Source organism: Lasiosphaeria miniovina (assembly GCF_030549165.1).
Source record: "Lasiosphaeria miniovina strain SMH2392-1A chromosome Unknown B0T26scaffold_3, whole genome shotgun sequence".
Classification (NCBI taxonomy): Eukaryota; Fungi; Ascomycota; class Sordariomycetes; order Sordariales; family Lasiosphaeriaceae; genus Lasiosphaeria; species Lasiosphaeria miniovina.
The window spans coordinates 6,095,720-6,116,730 of NW_026848222.1; the positions used below are offsets into that span (position 1 = coordinate 6,095,720).

Sequence of the window (21,011 nt, forward strand, 5' to 3'; positions counted from 1 at the left end):
GGAATGCGTGACGGCGGATTTCGAATCTCTTAATACAATTAACCAACGCAAGTGCCTAACAGCCTGGAAGGAGGAGAAGGTAGAACTTGTGGCTGCTATGTAGAAGAATTTTGTTCGTGGCACCGGTTTGATTCTTTCCTTGCCTTTTGGTTTCCGGGATGGAATTCTTTGTTAGAGAGAATGTTTGCGCTCGATTAGCTTACCAAGAGGCTCGCCTCAATAGATACTATGTTTCCAATGACTGCACTCTGTGATTTTGGATCGAAATTCCTTAGCGGAGCTTCGTCTTTGGCGCCGTTGCCTGTTGCGACTCGCGTTCGCTGTGTCCTCTGCCTAGGCGTTAGTTCTGTAAAGTCCTACCCCCGATCCGCTTCTGGAAACTCCGATGACGATATGGGTCTTCTAATATCTCAGGTAACGTCCGTCCCTGCGTGGCGAAAAACCCTCTGTGCCGAAAAAAATGACAGGTACTTCGACTTTGAACATGTCGAAAACTCCCCACATGTCGATGTTTCCCAAATACTCATATAAGTTGCATTCTCCAGCCACTCTTGAGCATTCTGAGCCCCTCTTATTACAAAATTACCTAGGGGGTGTCGTCCTCGCGCCTGATACATAGAATGTCTCCGTTAACAGCAAAAGAGAGTTCCGTCAACATGCTTCCGCCATCGAGCTCTTATCACCCCTAATACTGATAAAGAGGTCACATCCGAGCTTTACAGCCTCATTATTACGCCAGTAATCATCGCGAGCCTTATGGCTGTTATGGTGTCTAGATCTCTACTAAATCGCTGCGCAGATCAGTACCTTGGATCAAAGCGAGTGACGATTTAGGTTAGTGCGAAACAACTCTTGCACAGGCCACTCTCTGTGGCTAATTTGGAATGTGGCTGGCTTCGATCACGTGATCCTAGCGCTGGCTCATATGATAAACGGTTTGTTTTTTTTGTTTTTGGTTGGACCTGAGGCTCAGCCGAGTTGGCCCGCAAGTCGTGATGGCGTTAAATGGAAACTACTCGAATCATCTAGAATTATAACACAAAATACTATATATTTTCATGTTACTCTTGAACTCTCTTTTACAAAGTTATAAAAAAAATATTACTATAGTTGATGCGATACACTAAAGCCTACACAGCAGTTCACTGCTTCTGTGTTGAATCGTATGAAAATGACCCTTCCCGAATCGCAACCAATGACGACCGTGCATCCCGATACAGCCAACTTACCATGCAGGAACTCGGCCGGTAGCCATAGCAAGTTATATCCGTGCCATGTAATCCAGCTACGGTCTGGACTAAAGCCGTAGCCGAAGCGATAGCCTTTCCTTGACTCGGGCATGATGGGCGCTGTAGATACTTGGGTTACTGCAGTTTGGCCCACAAACGGCAGCTTGGGTATAGTAATGGCACCAAAACTAGTACGCAGCCGCGAACCATCAGGCTCAAATGAAAGATCGGTAACATGTGCGCCCATGTCCACCTGCTGCATGCACTCGCCCGTATCGCTGCGCCAGAGCCAGACCGTGTTATCGCCGGACGCCGAGGCCACGAGCGCCGAGTCAGGCGAGAACGCCACTGAGTTGACTTCCCATCTATGGCCCTTGAGTTCCTGCACGCACTCGCCTATATCGCTACGCCAAAGCCGTACCGTCCTGTCGCGGGAGCCCGAGGCCACGAGCGCCGAGTCAGGCGAGAACGCAACCGAGCTGACCGAGTCGCTATGGCCCTTGAGTTCCTGCACGCACTCGCCCGTATCGCTGCGCCAGAGCCGTACCGTCTGATCCCAGGAGCCCGAGGCCACGAGCGCCGAGTCAGGCGAGAACGCGACCGAGCTGACCGGGGCGCTATGGCCCTCAAGGATCTGTAGACAATAACTCCAGTTCGTCTCAGCCTCTGGCCGTAAGGAAATCCAATTAGGAATTATCTCCTCAAACATTCCCAGTGCTATACTCCTCTGCGGCGTAAAGCCAAGTACAGACGAGTATAGCTGGAGAGGTGAAGAGTTAATAATAAGAGTATTAGCAAGTACTAGGCGTAGAGCATCATTTAGAAAGTTAAATAGCTGTGTATTGACCTAGATATGAATTAAAGTTAGCTTATAATATGTAAATGACTAAGGCGACTTACCTTGACGAGGGATTGTAACGTCTTTATAATGGCGATACTTTCTGAAGCTCTTCCTATTATGCTTAATGCTTCTAGCCACTGGAGAAAGTAAGTTTTCAAGAACCCCTAAGCGCTTTCGAGGTCTTTGAGACAGAGCGATTCTTGTTCTGCAGTACGCCCTACGCTCGCTTGCCTACTTTTGCTCTTGTTCTGAATGGTATTTGCTTGTTTTATGTGGGCCACCCAGTAGCGGCACGCATACTAAACTTCAGGTGACAAGGCCATCTCAACGCGCCGAGGATCAATCTCAGAGCGAGCGGTTCCTGGCCACTTAATTCCGCAGATATCTGTCCTCAGGTGTCCGTTGAGGATTCGCAGGCAGTTTGCGGCCATTCGCCGGTGTGTGGCTTGCTCATTCACCCAGAATGGGTTTAGCTCGCCCTTTTTTGAGTCGATAGTAAGCTGCTTCGTTTTCGGATCGACAACGAAGTCGCGGAAGGAAAGGTGGTAGGTTGTGATAGGAGCATTGATGTCAGATGGAATGCTGAGAACGGAGTGGAGTAACTGTAGTGAGTCGTAGATTTTGCCGACATCTTCCTGGACGAATCTTGCAAGTGAATGAATCGATAGAGGGGTTTCAAGCAGAACGATGGTGCCGACAATATCTCGAAATGTTTCGACTACCTCATGCCTTTCGAGGTCACTGACATAGAGCAGCTGACTTAAGACCGGAAGGTATGTAGCGTCGAGCTGCGATATGTTGCGATACTGGAGAAATTTGCTGAGCTGTGCCTTTGGGGAGCTGTGGTCTGACTGGATGAATCGGCAGACAGTGGCGGCAAAGATGAATAGCGGGACGGCCATGTCGACGAGGATGTCGATGCTTGACTGGTCTGGCCAATCTGATTGCAGCTTCACTATGGCCGTGGCGTTATAGCTATTCCTGACTTCGGTGAGCTTAACCGTCAGGTATACCCTGATATCTTGTGTAACTATGTCTCGTAGAATCTCATGGAGAACAACGCCGTCATATTTCTCGCCAACAGTCTTGAAGCCGAAGCGAATCGGCAGCTTGGGCCGACTCGTAATAAAGATTTTAACGGGTGCCGACTGCAATGTTTTGATGCGGAACAGCAGGCCGATTAGGCGGCCAATCTCATCCTTACCTCCCTCGCACTCGTCGAGGGCATCGACCACAACGATAAGGCTCGACGGGCTCGCGGCGTCGTGAGAGATTGCCGAGAGCGGCCCCAGTATGAGCTTGTCCAGCTGTTCTTGCATGGTCTTGCTGAGCACGCCCGAGTCGATTGCACTTTGGAGATGTGCGGTCATTAACGGCTCTCTGAGGACCAGCTGAGCGGCGATTGTGGGGAAGAAGCGCGCGGTCGTGGCGCGGTCGCCGGCGCCTCTCTTGAAGAAGAAGCTGGCACCGAGCTGTCCCTTTTCGCACATGGTTTGCGCGACGGTGCGAGAGATGGTGGACTTTCCGGTGCCGGCCATGCCGTTGAGCCAGAAGATGGACTCGGCGGCCGGGTCGGCGGCCCATTCGTGTATGCGGGCGAGGAGGTCGACTGGGGTGCCGGTGTAGCACTTTGCACCATCGCCCTCGGCGGCGGAGTCGAATGCCGCACCGCCGACGGAGTGTTCTTGAAGTATGCGAAGCGCTCGTTGCAAATCAGGGTTGGCAATCTCTCTTTTCAGCCGACGGACCGCGTTTTCCTTCCCTTCTCCATATATAAGAGGCATGTGAATGCCAAAAATACCCAGGAGACAATAGGCCCAGTCCTCCTCTTGCGTGGTCTCCCGCGTGGCGGCCCATTGGAACCGCTCATCGACGCTGAAGTGTGCGAAGTCGGTTGCGTGCAGTGCGAGAATCGGGATTCCTGTTTTCTCGTGAATCTCTTGCTTAAGAGATCTCTTGTCACCGAGTCGCTGACCATCCTTCAAGAAGAACTCGAATAATTTTGGCGCTAGAAGTTCTTGGAGTGTCCAACCCCGCGTGAACCACCTGCTCTCCCGGAACGCCCGTTCGCATGGCTCAGATTGCTTCCTCTTCCGCTTACGTCTACAGCCAGCAACCGAGACGTCCGACAGATATACGTAGCATCGAGCTGCGTTTTGGTACCAGCGGAACATAGAATTGATTGCTGCAGACAGCTCGGTGCTATTAGTTTTGTCAATGCAGCATGTGTCAACCCAGAAGTAGTCGAGGCCGTCGCTGCTGGCCTGCTTCGCGCAGGACTCAATCTTCTGATAGCCGGCCTTGTCCTGCCCCGTGCCGGCGACCAAGTCATTGTAGGTAACCTCTTCGGAGCCCCATGTATGCGAGAGTATGGCATAGGGAGGCATATTGTGAAGGAGATCCTCCGTCGGCTTGAATATGCCGCCGGTGCGCTGCAGGAGCCGCATGCTTGCAGGTCTGGCTCGCGAGGTGGCGGCGGGAATCGAGAGGATCGGCTATCGAGCTCGACGTCGGAACCCGTGGTCGGTATCGGGGACGTCGGGAAGAGGTTGAAGAGGCAACACGTTCGGTACGAAGAGCGAGCTGTGACTTGAGCGGGAGCGTTGGACGCCACTCTGGAGAAAGCTGAGCGAAAGTCGAGCTTGCACATTGGGGATGAAAAGGTAAGATTATTGTAAGGCTGAAGGCAACCACGGCGAATTCTGAAGTTGGGCACCACGAAGACGATTCGGCGGCGGGGCAGACTCGGCTGAACCTCGGGTCCAATCAAAATGCCGGCCGGGAGAGCTGTATCATATCAGCCAGCGCCAAGGTCACGTAACTTCCGAGTTCCGCTACGAAACACCCTGTGCTAGAGTTGTTTCGCACCCACCCAAATTTGTAACAGGTTATGATCCGAAGTACGGACGTACTGATCAGCGTATCGATTTTATAATAATCTGGACACCACAACAGCCACAAGGCTCGAGACAACTGTTGCCGTAGTATTGAGGTCCTGGATATAATCGCTTTATAAAATTTCAGGCGATAAAAGCTTGATGGTGGAAGTATATTGACGGAACTCTCTTTTGTTGTTAATGGAGGCGTTTAACAGATCAGGTGCGAGGACGATAACTATAAGTAATTTTCAATTCAGAGGGCTTCAGAGTACTCAAAAATAGTTAGAAAATACGGTTTATATTGAATTTTGAGAGACATCGCGATATGTTGAACTGGTGCTGGCGAGGCACCGTGTGATAAGGGCACAAAGGAATAGGACCAACCCCCAGAAAAAGCCATTGGCGGCCAAGATGGCCGCCAATAGACTTGTACTCCTCCGACCGAAGGAGCAGGAGTGGAACTGACCTGGGGAATGGCAACGTACCTAGAGGAAGGTAGGAAACCTAGCATGAGACGAACCGAGTAGTGAACGAGCCTAGCATGTGACAACCGAGTAGCAAATAAGTACGAATTCTTCAAAGGTAGGATTCGCGGCGAAATCGATTCTCAGCACCTCTGGTCGGAGGTGGTTCGTTCAAAGAAGCACGCGACACGGCCCCCTTTTTAGGGACAGCTCGCGCCAAAGCTTCGCCAATTACAAGGTGGTTACAACAATATGTACAAAACCCAAAGAGAACAACAAGGGGCAACGAGAACAGTCGCCCCGAGTCAATGTGGAACTTTTTCCTGGTTCGAAGTTAAAGTACCTGTCATTTTTTTCGCCATAGAGGGTTTTTCGCCACTTAGGGACGAACGTTAAGTTAGTTTTTAGTTTTCGGTCTTAGCCATACCCTCAGATAATACCTTAATCAAGTTATGAAATGGTCCGACTTCCAAGACCAGGCGACTTCTAAGAGCTAGAGGTAGTAGCTTGTTATAGGCTTAAATAACTTGGACAAGCTGTTAACTACTATCTATATGCTATCTAGGTGCTAGAAGGACTGGCTCCACACGTAGCACGAGACCTATAGTTGGCGACCGCCGCCGTTTGTGGGTCTTGATCAGGGTGGGCGACAATATATTGTTTGCTGACGAATCAATTATCGCATATTCGTCAATATTTGCTGACAAATCTGCGATATTCGGGCTCCCAATAGGTGTACGGGTGAAGGGTGATCGTCACCTAGATCACGGAATGCGGTAGGCTATTCGTGAAAAGGTAGGTAAATTGATGATCGAGGGAGGAAGCTCGGGAGCACTGCCCTGCCGAGGACCTTAATGTGGTCCTTTGGTGGGGCAGACGCGGTCTAACCGCGTCAGGGTAAGCCCCGCTTCCCTATGTACCTATGTACTTAAATTACACGTGCCGGTCATATGACCTTGTCTTGGCGCTCCCTCGCTCAATCAGGCATCAACGGGATCCCGTGCATTTAATTTTGTACGGGATCCCGTGCAATTACGTAAGCCTTCCTTTTTGGGATGCCCGCGCCGTTGATCTATTCTAATTATTTGACAACGATACAATCTTCTGACCCTTGACCTGAAAATAAAGCCTCCTGTTCTTCAATATCCCTTTCTACCCTTCTCCAAATTTCATCCACCCCTCGTCTTCCAGTATCAAATGGTTGGTCTTCCATTTCCTGCGCGACTAAAGCATCAAACCTTTCATCCTCTGATTTACTCCAATTCAGGTAAGCCATCATCTCCTCCTTCGTCCAATCCCTTACACCTGTTGAAGTATAACAATGCTTTGTCATCTGCTTGTAATCTAGGCACCATTGGTAACTTGCCTTATTATATCGTGAGGGTAAGCCCATTGCCTTACGGTATTGCTGGTTGGTCTTAATGCTGCTGCGGGGCTGGTTATTATACCAGTTTTCTCTTGCTTTGGTATATCGCTGTTAGATAGCCCGTGGGTCATCAACCCTTAAAGCAGGGGGAGCAGCAGGGGGAGCAGCAGGGTCGGCAGCAAGGCCAGCAGCAGGGCCGGCAGCAGGGCCAGCAGCAGGGCCGGCAGCAAGGCCGGCAGCAGGGCCGGCAGCAGGGCCAGCTAGCCCTGCATACCGTAAGGGGCATGCCTTTGAGCTCATGCGATGCCCCACTGCGTGGCATGCACTACACGTAGGTAATGCCTTAGATTGTGTAGCTGCTTCAACTATCTCAAATCCACTTGGCTCTCGTTGAGTACTAGATCGTGGTATTGTTGAATTCGTAGTAATTGGGTCGATCCGTTGGCGAGGCTCTAGGAGTAGCTGGGGGGTGCCATTACGGTGTAAGTGCCAATGGAGGTGAAAGTGATCTAATTGAAGAGCATGATCCTGATCAAGTAGAGTCTTAAGCGTGTGTACACAAGGCAATCCGTAAGACCGAGAAAAAGAGCCCGTACAGGTTGGTAGTGGTATTTTGATGAGCAGCTTACGTTGCTCTTCAACTTTCCGAAGTGCTTCGTGTGATATCCAACCATGTACTGAGCTATAGAGTGACCCAGAGAGCTCAATTGGTATCCGGATCTGCTGTTTAGCTTGGTTGGATCGTAATTCTGCAACCTGGTTGACTAAGGCATGCTTAATTGCTCGCCATGCCTCAAAGAGATCAAGGGTAGACTTTTTGAGATACCCCTTCAATAGCGCATGGATGCCTTCTACCCGTGAGGTAACCACATTTCCAAAATGTAGGTGCTGATCAACCCAAGCCTTGACTAGCTTTTCCTTGTATAAATCGAGCCAAGTGGTTTTAATATATCCAACTTCTTCAATATGATTTGGAAGATACTGCTTTTCAAGCTCCTGTACTTGCTGATGAAATATTGCTTCATCTAGTGAGCTCACAATTGAGTGCCAGAATGCAAAGAACTGATTCCAAGCTTCAAGCCCGGGCTGCTGGCCTGGCTGACGGGTTGTGAAGGCTGGCTGACAGCGTCGGAGAACTGCTTTATTTGCGTGCCATAAACAGAGAAGTGAGGCAGCAGCTGGAAAACAGGTTGCTACAGCATTCATACATGCAATACAGCGATCTGTAAGAATGACCGAGGGAAGCCGTATATTATGCGTCTCGTAAAGGGATTGTAATTGGTTAAGGGCCCAGAGGTAATCCTGTTCTGATTCGCCGTTGAGGAATGCAAAAGCAATACAAAAAGATCGCTGGCAGGCATCAACTCCAATGATATCAAGAAGTGGCATGCCGTACTTGTTGGTCTTATAGGTGCAATCCAGAAGTAAGATATCTGGGTAAGTTTGAAGGTATATGATTGAGTCTGGGTGGGCAAAAAGAACAGCTATAACATGGCCATCTGGTGCAAATTGTATCCGGCTCCAAAAGCCGTCTTCGTCAAGTTGGTTGGCTAGTGCATGGATAGAACTTTGGCCTTGACGAGCCTCTCGCTTAGCTATTGCAATCCGGTTGTAAATATCTTGTTGAGTAGCTGAGGTGGTGTGATACTGATGTAGGTATGTTCTGATATCTTTTGGTGTAACCCCCGCATTCGTTAGATTGTCGATTACTGATTGGTCTTCTTTAGAAAGCTTCCGGTGGGCTGGATGTGCAGATGGGTGTTGACTTGGCTCGTGGTTGTGGAAGGAATGCTGCTGATCAGGTCGATGCTTCAAGGTCCAAGTGCTCTGATCCAAGGATTGCTTTGCTGTAACTGAGAACTTACAGTCGGTTCGCCGGGTAGTTGTTTTCCGTTGCCGTTCTTTCGATGTAGTTGGGGGTCGGCAAGCTCGATCACACATGTAGGTAATCGTCAATTTGCCTGATTTCTCCTTAGTGGATCGCCCCACAATAAAGGCATATCCCCGTGTTGCTGCCCAATTATTAATAGACTGGAATAGGGCCTCTCGTGACTCGTAATCACCCTCAGGTGGGAGACAGTCATCGGGAAACGAAGAGAGACTAGCCATTACAACTATACAGGATAAGAACTGAGTGCATCGCGAGAGTGCATCGCGACGCGGACGCGTTCGCGTTCGCGAGAATAGATAACGGCGCGGGCATCCCAAAAAGGAAGGCTTACGTAATTGCACGGGATCCCGTACAAAATTAAATGCACGGGATCCCGTACACCTATTGGGAGCCTGGTTAGTCATAAGATGGCACAGACCAACGGTTTTGCGTCCGCCGCCGCCGAGAAGGATCAGAAGGAGCTCATCTAAACTCATCGCAAGTGGAACTTTACGGGAACCCACGGCACAGCGAAGGAAAGATTTACTGAGCCTAATCTCTTCTATCAGACGCACACAAAAATACAATTGATTATTCAAGCTCCAGTCCCATGCTCAGCTATTATTTTTGTTCCTATGCGTATACACTAAACCCCAAGCTATGGCCGCGTTGTGGCCGTTGTCTCCAATCATTCCGGAAATAGCCTGGAAACGAAGGGATTCAAAGGCGGCGCGGCGTGGAAAAGCATTTCGACTAACCGAACCTTCGTATTAATTACAAGCCAGGCTTACCTTCGCGCCTCTGACCGAATGCGCATTTTACGCATTAGCAACCTGGTTTTACGCACTTCGGCCCCGCCCTGACCCCAGGCTAGGCTTGGAAGGAATGCAATCCCATCAACTCATGTCCACCAAGAGCCTTTGGCAATGGAAGAAAGAGAGATCCGCTTGCAGCCCCCGCCTGGGCCGCTCACTTCAAACCGACGTCCCTCGGCGTCTCCACCCACCACGCACTTCTGAGTCCAAGGATAGGTTTAGGCCCCCCTCTATCTGCATTCCCAGGTTCACTGTAACTAACAAACCAACAGGCTCCAAGTTATAGTGACGCTGCAATAATTCCTCTTCTACGTGCGCGTCGCACACCTTAATTATTAGGCGACATTGGCAGCACCAAAAATAAGTATAGCTCGAAGGAAAACTCAGCTATCTTTTAATATAACTTCAACCTTCTTTGCTGCCCGATTTCTATTTCCTGGGGAAGACGATCTAGTCATCAATCAACTACAACACACAAAAAAACGACGAAGCTCGGACGAGAACAACATCCCACTCTTCATATTATCTCAGACCGAGCCCCTGCTCGTCCACGATGTCTCGAGCATGGGCGTCGCCGACAAGCCGCCGAAGAGGGAGCCGACGAATGCCCTGAAAGACGGCGCGAAATCAAAACAAGGGTACCACTCAAAGTCTCAAAGTCTCAGAGCAGAGAGAGAAGAAGCCGGGTATATTCATTCTAACAAGCATAAACAGTTGTAACCAGAACCACGCGCGCCAAATCCAGTCCAGCACCCGACAAGACATCACCACTCCCCGAGCCTGCGCATGCCGGTATTCTCCAAGATCGGAAACCCACCAGGGAGCCTCTCGTAGCCCTTGCCGACAAACTCATCGCCGTCCCACCGGCCGAGGGCCATCTCCGTCAAGAACGGGCCAAGCTTCTCAGTAGGGCTGCAAGCCGCCTTGTAGACGCGCATGAACGGGGTGAGGGCCGTGCCGAGAGCGCTCCTGGCAAACCCGAGGGCAGGGATGTACGGCTGGATGGCGGGGTGGTTTGCGGCGTCGACGATGGCGGGGCGCGGGGAGCTGGAGCGGAAGTACGGGTTGGCGCGGCGCATCTCGGCCAGCCGCAGCTCCGTCTCGCCCTTGACGCGCCCGAAGATGGGCGTCAGCATGCCGGGCTTGTGCGTCGCGCCCTCGCCCGACACGTAGACGAAGTGGAAGGGCTTTTTGTCGGCCGGCGACGCAACTGCCGGGAGATTCTGGAACGCCTCGGCGGCCGCGAGCGCGTAGTCTTTCGTGATCTTGATGTACTCTCTGTGGGCGCGCGGGATTCGAGTTAGCCATGGTGTGGTTATGATGAGGGAGTCTGACCCGATGCAGGCAGATAGAACTGACTCTTTGCCCACTTGCGACTGGCTGATGCCCAACGCCCACACGCAGCCCTCGGCATCGGCAAGCTGGCCGAGGAGGCTGCCGTCGTATTTCATAAAGTCCTCGTGGATGATTAAGTTGACGCGCTTGTCCTTGGTAGCTTCCATCATCTTGACTGGCCGCCGGCTGAGGACTGAGATGCGCGTCACCTCGGGCATTTTGATCATGGCATCGAGAACCGCCGAGCCGACAAGACCCGTGGCTCCTGTGAGGATGAGATGCATCTTTGTTGGTGTTGGGGTGGAATAGTTTGATGTGCGCGTGTGAGTCGGAGGTTTCGAGTTCAACTCTCGAGGAGGTCTGGCAATGGACGTATTTATCTGGAATAGGAATGTTGAGAAAAGAATCTGAAGGATGAAGGAGCCGAGTGCGAGCGTATTTCGTGTCGGCTCGTATTCTATTTATCTCTTAGTGCTGACACTGAGGCTGGATTTGGGACGCGGCCGCATCCGCCGATTCCTTCCCAGCAAGCGGGTACGTTCGGTGTTAAGCCCTGTCAAAGTCGGTGATAGGCGGCTTACTGAGTACATTGGCGGAAATTGGGGCTCCGCATGCGTGGCTGTTGGTGGGTCGGCCTACCAGGTGTCCGCGGCCCCGTCGGGTTTCGTCAAACCCCCCAGAATTCATCCGGCCCCGCAGCCACTCAAAGGCAAATCGATCGACACCATCAAGCATGACTTGAGTAGCAAAGCCGAGTTTCTCACAATGATTGATTTCTCTTCACCAAGGCGGCAAGTTTTGGCGAGCAAGTTCGCGCCCTTGGACCGCATGGAATTCTCTGTACAAGGCCACTCGTCATGTCCTTTGCACTTGATGCCCAGGCGATGGTGAGAGAGGTTCGCAGAATTTAGACTCGGCCTTTCAAATTTATTCAAAAATCCCAAAAAATACTCAAAAAATACTCAAAAAAAATGGTTTCCGACTCCGCCTGATATGGCCATTCATTGCATATGAGGTGGCGGAGGTGGGTAGACATTGAAAGGATTTGGTGTCCGGGGCGGAGAAGGAGTCTTATGATAACCATGCTCATAGTAGCTTTGTTGAGGCTCGGGCCCAGGCGGCGGCGGAGGCGGCGAGCGCATCCCATCGGCGAAACCTTGGTAGCCGAAATAGTTGGGATAATCCGAATCGGGCGTGACCTGGTAATGAAACGGATTCGGAGGGCTGTAGGGGGCCAAAGGCCAGCGTTTGCTTGGCTTGGGCCCTTCCATGTACAGTCGCCTCACCTTTACGGTGCCGTTGAAGACAGCCCCGGCAGCCTTCAGATCTCCGGCGATATTCGAGAACTCTAGCTCGAGCGCCAATCGAAGGGCGTTGTCGAGAAGAGTCCTCCTTCCCTCGACGCTCACCCCGCAACCGTCAATCCATGACAGGACTGACTTGACAGCGTCTGCATGATGCCACTCAACGGCCAAGTCGACGGGCCGCCGAGCAAAATGATTCTTTGTTTTGAAACTTGCTCCTTTCTGAAGGAGCATCCAAACGTGCTGGACATTGCCTCGGCTGCACGCTCGGTGCAGAGGCGTCATGCCGAACCTGTCCACTGCCCGGATGTCAAGCCCCAACTCGAGGAACTCTGAGACGAGCACATCGCAGCCGTATCGGAGGCTCAGGTGCAGGCACGTCTGCTTGAAAGAGTCTGTCGTCATGTAGTCGGCACCATTATCGAGCAGCACGAGCGCTGACTCGACAGCGCCGCACCGGATAGCTTCGTGAAGCGGTGTCATCCCGCTCTCGTCTCGTGCATTGATAGACGCGCCTAGTTGCAGAAGCGCCGCCACCGTCTCATCGTTATTCGACATGGCTGCATAGTGCAGAGGCGTGCGCCGGTGATTATCAACCACATTGACTCTCGCTCGCTTGGTTCTGATAAACTTTTCGACAAGCTCGTGGTTAAACCATATCGCAATGAGGTGAAGCACCGAGGCTCCCTCGCGAGTCCGTCCATACTCTCGATCGGGGAGTTCAATGAGGTATTCGAGGCCCGCTCGATATCCCATGTCTGCCGCGAGGTGTGCTGCTGTCCTCCCGTGCCGGTCTTTGAGCATTGGGTCCGCCCCTGAAGTGACCAAGAGCTCCAGCGCAGCGAGATTCCTCGTCTCAATGGCCAGGTGGATTGGGGCCTGCCCATTTTGGTCCACTGCATTCAAGGCCGCCACGCTGAAGTCCGAAAAGTCAATTATGCCCATCTCCCAGTTGAAGTCCAGAGCCCTAGATAACGTCGTGTCAGTCAGTCTGAGATGTCACTTTCACCCTTTCAAGTTTTTGGCTCTCGCGGACTCACCAGTGGAGGAGGGACCTGCCAACGTGGTCGGACGCGAGATACTTGATTTTGTATCGTCGTTGGATGAGATGGACAACATCCTCCCAGTTTTGGTTGGCACAGAGCGCGAGAAAGTCGTACTGATCGGCACTCGACCGAAGCTTTGTAACATGGCGAGGAAGGCGATCCAGGATCCACAGGACCTTCTCCTTTCGCCCGTAGTAAGCGTAGAACGACAGCGCATTCATGTTGGTTTGGTAGTCGATCACGAAGATCTGGTCAGGGTCGTATTTGAGAATCCTCTCCTCCATGCCAACCCATCCGTGGACCCCCGCGACGATGAACTGACTGCCCCCGCTTATGACCTCGTCAAAGGGGCGATGTCCACGTCCGCCTTTATCAATCATTTTGCCCAGTGTAGATTCCCAGATTGGATTTCTAAACGCCAACGAATACGTCGTTACGCCATCCCTATTCTTTGCCCAAACATCGACATATTGGCAATCCAGGAGAATGTTTGCGCCTTCGATGTTTGGTGTAGAGATGGCCACATGCAGTGGCGTACCCGATCCCGACTGTGCATTGAGGTTTGTGCCGGGGTAGTCAATCAGCTTCCGAAGATAAAAGGAATCGTTGGTCAGACCGGCCGCATGATGAAGTGCTTTGGGTACCATGCCTTGGCCGAAGTTGACGTTGGTGTCCTCTTGCCGAAGCAGGACCCTAAACGACTCCTTTCTTTCGCAGAGAATGGTCCATGAAAGCAGCGATATCAAGTCTTTCTCGCTATTGGTTGAGTTTGGATTGATGCCGCGACGAAGAAAGGCCTTGACAATCTTGGGGCAATCGCCTCTAGCAATAACTCGAAAGAGAGCAGCGCCTTCGGAGTAATCCCGCGTCAAGTGCGTGTCTGGCAGCTTTTTCAGAACCACGGGTCCATCATCCACGTCCAGGTTGTCCCAAAGAACGTGGATGAAGTAACCGGTGCTCTTGGCCGCAAATTGGGTCACGGTTTTGTCCAAAGACGTGTTGCCATCGGAAGACCCGGAAATGTAGTGCTCGAGCCAGTGACGAATCCCATAGACGAAGCAGGGCGTCTTACCCATCGCAGTGATCAGTTTCTTCTTCCGGATTCTCAAGGCCCCGCTCGCATTCAGCTCATCGCGGGTGAAGGTCAAGCCTGGGTCCTGGAGAGTGTCTGTCAGTTTAGTGACTTGATCATCCCAGACGCTCACACTCCTGTCCTCGAGGGTAAATATCTTCATACAGAGGTCTAGCATTATGGCGTTGCCAGCCTGATCTGAGACGGAGAAATCGGTCAGTATCTTGCGGTTCTCTTTCGGCACGTCTTCTAGGTTGGCTGAAAAGACGTCCTTGACAGAGACATGGGTGAAGTTGACCATGCCATCCTTCGAAGCCCTGACTAGGTATCCACAAGCTTCCGAGAGGTACTGCCGGAGATCTGCTGCCTTCGCCCGAACCTCGGAAATTGTTGGAGTCCGTCTCGAGAAATCCTCGCCGTGCAGAGCTTCGAGGAAGGCGAGTTGTTCAAAGGTGAGACCCTCTCTGCAGAGCCGGAGCACAGTGAACGCAATCTTTGCCCTTTCCTTGTAGGTGGCGGGGATGGTCTTCAACAGGCGGCAATATACTTCAATCAGATCGTGGGACACCGTATCCAAGCGAGCGATGGCCTCCTTGACTCGTTGTCGTGACCAAGTTTTTACGCCGGCACTTGCTTGTTCCCAGGCAAGTCTGGCGTAAAGAAAATTCGACTGCGACACGTCCATGATCCTCTCTTCAAGGGGCTCCCCAGCGGAGTAGGCGACTTTTGACGCCTCGAGACTTTTGCGCACTTGTGCCTCGACCCATTCCTGAACGCTACTCTTCGTGTCGTCATTGTCGATGCTGATAGGTGCGACATCGGCAACGCGGGAGAATTCATAGGATGGAGGCCTCCTATCGGAAATCATGAGTCGCAATCTACCACTCGGGTCGAGAGCCAACAGCCGCTGGAGCCTGTCGATAATGTTGTCCGGAGACCCAGCACTATGACGCATGACCTCGTCTACTGCATCGATGACCAGTTGGAACATGATGCCCCGAGACTTTTCAACGATGGCGGAGAGACACTTCCAAAGCCCATTTTCATTTGTCGCGGTGGTTTTGAAATCGAATCCCTCCAAATACCTAAAGACGTGGCTTGTCCGGGTGTCTTCGAGGATTTGCTTCAGAACAGACCGAACGAAAGTGTCCGAGGTTCTGCGGGAGGGATCTTTGTCGTCAAAGAAGAAGTAAATGGGCTTGCAAATCACCGATGTTTCGCGGTCATCAGCACGCGCCGAAAGGGATGCAATGACACTTCGCAGAAGCACCGTCTTCCCTGACCCCGGCGGCCCGAATAACCAGATTGCCTGACGTCCTGCAGGCGTCGTCCAGGATTTGAACTCGGGGTGTTCCATGAACCAACGCGATGATTTCCCCCAGTGCACGGGAATCCGCTCCAGGATTGCGGTGGCGTCGACAGCTCGCAGGTAGAACCACAGGAAGTTGCGGACTGAGACATCGACGTCTATAAATTGTAGAAAAGCCTGATTAGAATAGCCCGCGTTAAGATACTCATTTTCCTTCAGAAACTCACAGGATTGCGTCGATGGGCCCGACGTCGCGTCAATAAGCTCCCCGATGCAGTTAGCGACAGTCAGATAGTTGCGATCCGAGCTGGTCAGATACCGGCACATGGACCGGTGGTCCGCGTCAATGGGAATTGGGGTCTCGTTGGGGAGATGTAGAATTGCAGAGAAGTCATCAACGACCTAGAGAGTTGTTAGAGTTCTAGTCGTCGAGCTCCGAGCGCCGAATGTATGCTTACCAGGGATCCTAAGCCGGGTAAGTTATGCCGTTCATAGAGGCTGAAGATCTGGAGCTTCATGCCACGCTCGACAAACTGCGCGCATATAGTCCCGAGCTCCTTGGACTTTGGCTCAAGACTGCCGAGAAGATCTTTCCGTATCCCACCCAGGAGAGGGACATTGGCAAACTTTGCTAGCAACTTGGTCCAGTATGCAATGTCGGCACCCCGGTGAGGCGTGCCCAGAAACACAACACCGGTCACAGAGTCTCCAATGGTACGATAGCGCATTTCCTTCTCGTGGGCGACGATTAGGGCCTGTTTGAAAACGATTCCACCTAGACTGTGGCAAATAAAAATGATTTTCCGCTGAAGTAAGATACTAGTGTTAGTGCCTGGTTAGGAAATCCTGTTTTCCTCTCTTTTGCTCGGGCATATTGTTCGGCTTTCTCGAGACGTGACGTACTTCAGACTCCTTATCACGGCGCCGGACCTGCTTGATGTCCTCCAGCAGCTGAATCGCAAAGTCGCGGATGGTTGACCTCGACCCGCTAAATGCGACGGCCGAATTGTACCCAAACGTCATGATGCGAGTTTTAGAGGCGCTGTAAGGCAAGAAGTCGCGCAACCAGAGCTTCTCTCCTTCGGACCAGGTCTTAAACGGGTGCCCGCCGAGGCCGTGGATCGCAATAACACTATATTACGAGAAAGCATCGTCAGCTTTTGCAATGGGTGGCTCGCGTTAGACGGGTCAATCGGCAGATGGAACCCGAGCAGCTGGGATTCTTACTCGACATCCGTCTCGACCTTGGAGATGCTCTCGATTGCAGGGTCGGGCCAAAGCTGTGTCAGACCCATCACGCCGCCTCTGCCGCCGCCGCTGCTGCTGCCAGCGCTGTCCGACGACCGCCCCTCGCCCATGTCTCTGGCTCGTCTGCTGTCGGAGTCTTCGGGCGGGGTCGCGCGATCATCGTCGTGGTGGGCGGACGATTTGGCAGCCTTCCTGCCTCCTAGCTTTGCTCGAACGCGATCCATAGTGACATCGATCGCGGAGCGCTAGTCGGGCGGAGGATGGCCTGGGGCCAACCGGTATGGCGGCGGGAAAGCACAGCATCACAGAGGAAAACTGAAAAGAAAACCAGGTGCAAATTGTTCAGCTGGATGAGGGGAAGGACGAGGCTCTCGGCCCAAGACTAAGCTTGTTGCCTGCATCTTCAGGCAGCGACAGCGTTCCGAGTGCTCCTTGCCCCGATTGACTGTCGGACGGACCCACTTCGAGCCTCGTGGAATTTTCCGGTGCATAACCGCTATGGGCACTGCCTCATTTGGCGCGGGGCATTGCTGCACAACACCCACAGATTATCCACTCATCGCCTTTCTATTCAAGCAGGGAGTAGAGTGGCCCGTTCCATGAAAGCAACCGGAATTTCTGGCTGCCCATCATATGCTCTTGTCCGTTACGGTAGGATCCGAACATGATACGAATGAGGTGGGATTACGAATCTTTGGGCAAGCTGTGTGGGATTCGGGTGGGATGACCCCGCGGCTTTCGGTGTCACCTGAAATTCTGTTCTTTCCACGACCAAAAGGCAACGAAGAATCCTAGCCTAAGGCGACCCACGAAATGCCGGTGAAAAAGCGCAAGACAAGTCCTGCCCCTGCGAAGAGCGTGCAGCCCGCTGAAGATTCCATCACGAATAGAAAGCCCCGCACTGACGCGGATGATGGCGAAGCAGTTGCAGCTGGACGCGTGCCGCTGCAGGACGTCACCGCGTCCAACACCGCGTCCAACACCGCACAGCACAACCCCAACCCCAATCCTCCCGCAGCACCATCAGATGATGCAACCCCACGCTGCTCGCTAGAGCCCGCTGCACCTGCACGGCGTTCCCACCCTAATCTCGACGCCGCCATCGCCGATCTCGCCGTCGACCAGGCAAAAGAGCTGCTCAAGCGATTCGCCCTGCAATACGAGCCGCTCGCAGGCGCCGTCGTCGGCCTCGGCGTGAGCGATTTGCACTAGAACGGCCATATCTGCAGCTGGGTATAGGCGATGTGCCCGATTTTGACCGGCATATCGAAGATGTCGAAAAAAGCTCTATTTGTTCCGCCTCAGCAATTCCTGCACGACGCCTTTGCAGTGGAGCCGTCGCATCCTGAAGCAGGCCCTCAGGAGCGCCGGCTTCATTAGAGGCGTGCTGCTAGGCAAGGACGGGCGATTGGACACTATTCTGAACGCGAGCTCTGCCCTTCTGGACATATTCGAGATGTTAGATGGCATCAAAATTATAACCCTTCGGCATTTATTTTTTGGGCGTCCTTCAGGAATCGACTCGTCTGGAAAGCCCCGAGCCTCTCGACGCCATATTTCAGTCCGTCTTCTACCTTCTCGGCGGCGCGGAACGGCAGCTGCTGTTCTCCCGTACTCGGCGCGATGGTGGGACGGTCGAGGAGCAAATCTATCGGTTTTCTGCTAGTTGGTGTGTTTCCATGCCACGTTTTAACCGCACTATCAACGAAATCGGCTTGAATGAAGCGTTTCTCCACAACAGACGGGACATGGAAAGGCTGCATGCGCCACTGCCGCCTCCAGAGCCAGTGTTAGAACCCAAGACCGACGACTCTGTATCATTTGGCGATGACGATATGCTCCCGCGCATTCAAAATGCCTTGTAAAAACAGAATTGCAACAAGGAGAAGGACGCGACTGATGTCAATGCATCCTACGAGGTCTCGGGGAGTATCATGAAGGACGTCAAGTCCATTGGCAAGGCGGCAACACCTTAATGCTTCCTTCGGTACCAAGCGAAACGCCCTCGACACTTTTTACGAAATCATGTTTGTCACCTACAGCACGCGTCGCCGCATGGGCTGCTGGAAGTTTCATGACGAGATTCATCGCCACTTCCGTTGTGAGACAGGTCAGCTGCTGGCCGAGCACCATCACCGCATAATCCGCAAAATGTCTGACGGCGATTGGACTCGGATGTGCAGCGAGAGTCATAACGGCCATTACGCGCGGCTCTTGATATCTGCTATTAAGTGTATACTTTCGGGCAGACTCTTTCCCGGGATCGAAGAGATTCTGACTTGACTGCACAACGAAAAGCTCCTCGAGCTAAGCCATCAGTTGCTAGCCGTTGAGGATGACCCTGCCTCGGATGGGGTTGACGACGATTTAGGAGACGCCCAAATCCGATTCTGGTCCCGGAGGTCTTAAAATTACAACTCCTTGAGTGTCTCGACTCCGTTGTGCCAGAGCGCTGCCGCGCCTCTTCTCCTCGGCTTCTCTCCCCTCAGCGTGACCCACGCGTTTTCCATAATTATTTTGTGCCAGACTACTGAGCCATTCTCGGTCTGCTCCGCGTCGAGCTTGGTCAGCGCCCCAAATGGAATACTTGCAATCTCCACCTTCTTCCCCTTCCCCTCCATATCGGCGACCTCAAACTCGTGAGACGCCATCCAGTCCGTCGCGCTCAGCTCGTTGGTCGCGGCATCCAAGGATCCTCCCCACTCGTCGGGGTTGGTGGCGGGGACTTCAATTTTCCACCGTCCGCCGGCCTTGCGCATCGCGAGTTTCAGCCCAAAAGCCCGCTCGCATAGCCGCGCTATATTCCGGTGAACCATGTCCTTGTCGAAAGTGATAGTGAATTGGAGTATCGGTGACAGGAATTCCCTAATCTCTCTGGCCACTGTCGGGACCACGACCTCGGTGGCTTTATTCTCGTTGTTTAGCGGGCCTGACACGTTGAGGATGGTGGTCGATACCCAGTCATCGATGCGATTCTCGTCGACTAGCCATTGCCGGCCCCCTTGTGTTAGCTTTTCGTCACACAACTAAGCAACACCCAAATCGAGAAGCGGATGCAGGCCTCTCGAAGTATTGGAGAGAGTGAGGTGGCACTTACCATTGCGCTTCCTCAGCTCTGCTTCGAGGTTGCGAAGCTGCCATTCCGGTGCCAGAATTGGGCCGTCCTTCTGTATGCCCAAGAAGCCTTCCAGGCCGAAGGTGTGGTAGCCGGGGCGCAGAATCCGGCGGAACAGGATCTGGAACATCTTGCCCATGACGCGGAACATGCGCTGCTTCTCCGTCAAGCTGTTCCAGACGCTCCGGTCGTGAAACGCCTGCGCCTCATTGGTCAGCGGGGCCTCGTCTTCTTCGAATCGCATGTTGGGCCGCCGGCCGACGTTGATGGCTTCGCTGCTGGCAAAAGCGAAGAGTGACTTGCGCAGCGTGTCGAACAGCGTCCGGATCGCGTCGACTCGTTTCTTGCCGTCTATCGACTTGACGCTTCGCCGGCCGTTGAACATCACGGCGGAGTAGTCGTCGTCCAGGGCCCTCCGCGCTTGGGCGACCTCCTCCCTGGCTGCCCGCAGCTTTTCGGACTCGGCCGCCAGTAGTTGCTCGAGCTCTGTCTTCTCGCGCAGGAGCTTTTCAATCTCGTCTCGGTACTCCTGCCGGATCTTGGCCTGGGCGGCGGTGTCGCGCTCCTTCTTGGCCTTGTCAAGCTCCTTCCCTAGCCCCCTGGTCTGCCTGTCAAGCATGCTGGACACGGTATCCTTCACGGCGCCAGGCACGCTCTTGACTGCATTCCAGAGTTCATCTAGGTGGTTTTCCATGGCGGCGAGGCTAGTGCGGAGGAAGCGGAAGTTCTGGTCCAGGTCCGATTCCTTTTGCTCGGCGGCAGCAACCGCCAGCGCCCAAGAACGGACATTAGGCGGGACCACCCCTGGGCTCTTGGGAATCTTGGAGCCTTTGGGGCTTTTCTTGGATACCCTCGGACTTTTGGGAGTCTCTAAAATCTTTGAAGTCTTTAAAGTCTTTTTCAAGGTCTTGGGACTCTTGGGACTCTTGGGACTCTTGGGACCCCTGGCATTCTTGGCGATCCTTAGATCCTTGGGAATCTCCGGACTCTTGGGATTCCCGGGAATCTCATGCTTAGGGGGTGGTGGATGTGGACCGAGGCCCAGCCTTGAGCTGTAACGTAGGCCTGATCTGTTCACCACTGACATGGCGTCGGTTTGTCAGGGGGGCAGCAAAAAC

The 21,011-nt window shown here is 52.9% G+C and overlaps 6 protein-coding genes across 6 annotated transcripts; 1 reads left to right on the forward strand and 5 right to left on the reverse strand.

Moving 5' to 3' along the window:
* Positions 1–969: 969 nt before the first annotated feature.
* On the reverse strand, positions 970–4,517 carry B0T26DRAFT_801956 (uncharacterized protein; the record flags this gene model as incomplete). Its single annotated transcript, XM_060447039.1, has 4 exons — positions 970–1,025; positions 1,230–1,989; positions 2,130–2,207; positions 2,376–4,517. The coding sequence occupies 4 exons, from the start codon at positions 4,515–4,517 to the stop codon at positions 970–972; spliced, it is 3,036 nt and encodes a 1,011-aa protein (XP_060299346.1).
* Positions 4,518–10,228: 5,711 nt separating this feature from the next.
* On the reverse strand, positions 10,229–11,083 carry B0T26DRAFT_750697 (nucleoside-diphosphate-sugar epimerase; the record flags this gene model as incomplete). Its single annotated transcript, XM_060445261.1, has 2 exons — positions 10,229–10,742; positions 10,824–11,083. The coding sequence occupies 2 exons, from the start codon at positions 11,081–11,083 to the stop codon at positions 10,229–10,231; spliced, it is 774 nt and encodes a 257-aa protein (XP_060299347.1).
* A 1,149-nt stretch (positions 11,084–12,232) lies between these two features.
* On the reverse strand, positions 12,233–12,577 carry B0T26DRAFT_621015 (ankyrin repeat protein; the record flags this gene model as incomplete). The annotated part of the gene is made up of 1 exon (XM_060436075.1): positions 12,233–12,577. A coding segment is annotated over one exon (345 nt), but the record flags the coding sequence as incomplete, so codon positions are not given.
* A 1,437-nt stretch (positions 12,578–14,014) lies between these two features.
* B0T26DRAFT_260557 (uncharacterized protein) lies at positions 14,015–17,315 on the reverse strand. Its single transcript, XM_060434038.1, has 6 exons — positions 16,758–17,315; positions 16,434–16,662; positions 15,989–16,336; positions 15,758–15,932; positions 14,387–15,688; positions 14,015–14,306 (listed from the first exon to the last, which is right to left on the reverse strand). Coding segments are annotated over exons 1-6 (2,301 nt in total). The 5' UTR covers positions 17,003–17,315; the 3' UTR covers positions 14,015–14,304.
* A 276-nt stretch (positions 17,316–17,591) lies between these two features.
* B0T26DRAFT_750699 (uncharacterized protein) lies at positions 17,592–18,754 on the forward strand (the record flags this gene model as incomplete). Its single annotated transcript, XM_060445262.1, has 4 exons — positions 17,592–17,972; positions 18,109–18,236; positions 18,313–18,412; positions 18,650–18,754. 4 exons carry the CDS (start codon positions 17,592–17,594, stop codon positions 18,752–18,754), a joined length of 714 nt encoding a protein of 237 aa, XP_060299350.1.
* Positions 18,755–19,189: 435 nt separating this feature from the next.
* B0T26DRAFT_750700 (uncharacterized protein) lies at positions 19,190–20,980 on the reverse strand (the record flags this gene model as incomplete). Its single annotated transcript, XM_060445263.1, has 2 exons — positions 19,190–19,761; positions 19,876–20,980. 2 exons carry the CDS (start codon positions 20,978–20,980, stop codon positions 19,190–19,192), a joined length of 1,677 nt encoding a protein of 558 aa, XP_060299351.1.
* Positions 20,981–21,011: the final 31 nt, after the last annotated feature.

Coding starts and splice junctions, on each gene's coding strand:
- B0T26DRAFT_260557 (XM_060434038.1), bottom strand. CDS start 17,002: ATGGATCGCGTTCGAGCAAAGCTAGGAGGCAGGAAGGCTGCCAAATCG. Junction 16,337..16,433: donor GCCGTGATAAGGAGTCTGAA/GTACGTCACGTC, acceptor ATCTTACTTCAG/CGGAAAATCATTTTTATTTG. Junction 15,689..15,757: donor GGGCCCATCGACGCAATCCT/GTGAGTTTCTGA, acceptor TACAATTTATAG/ACGTCGATGTCTCAGTCCGC.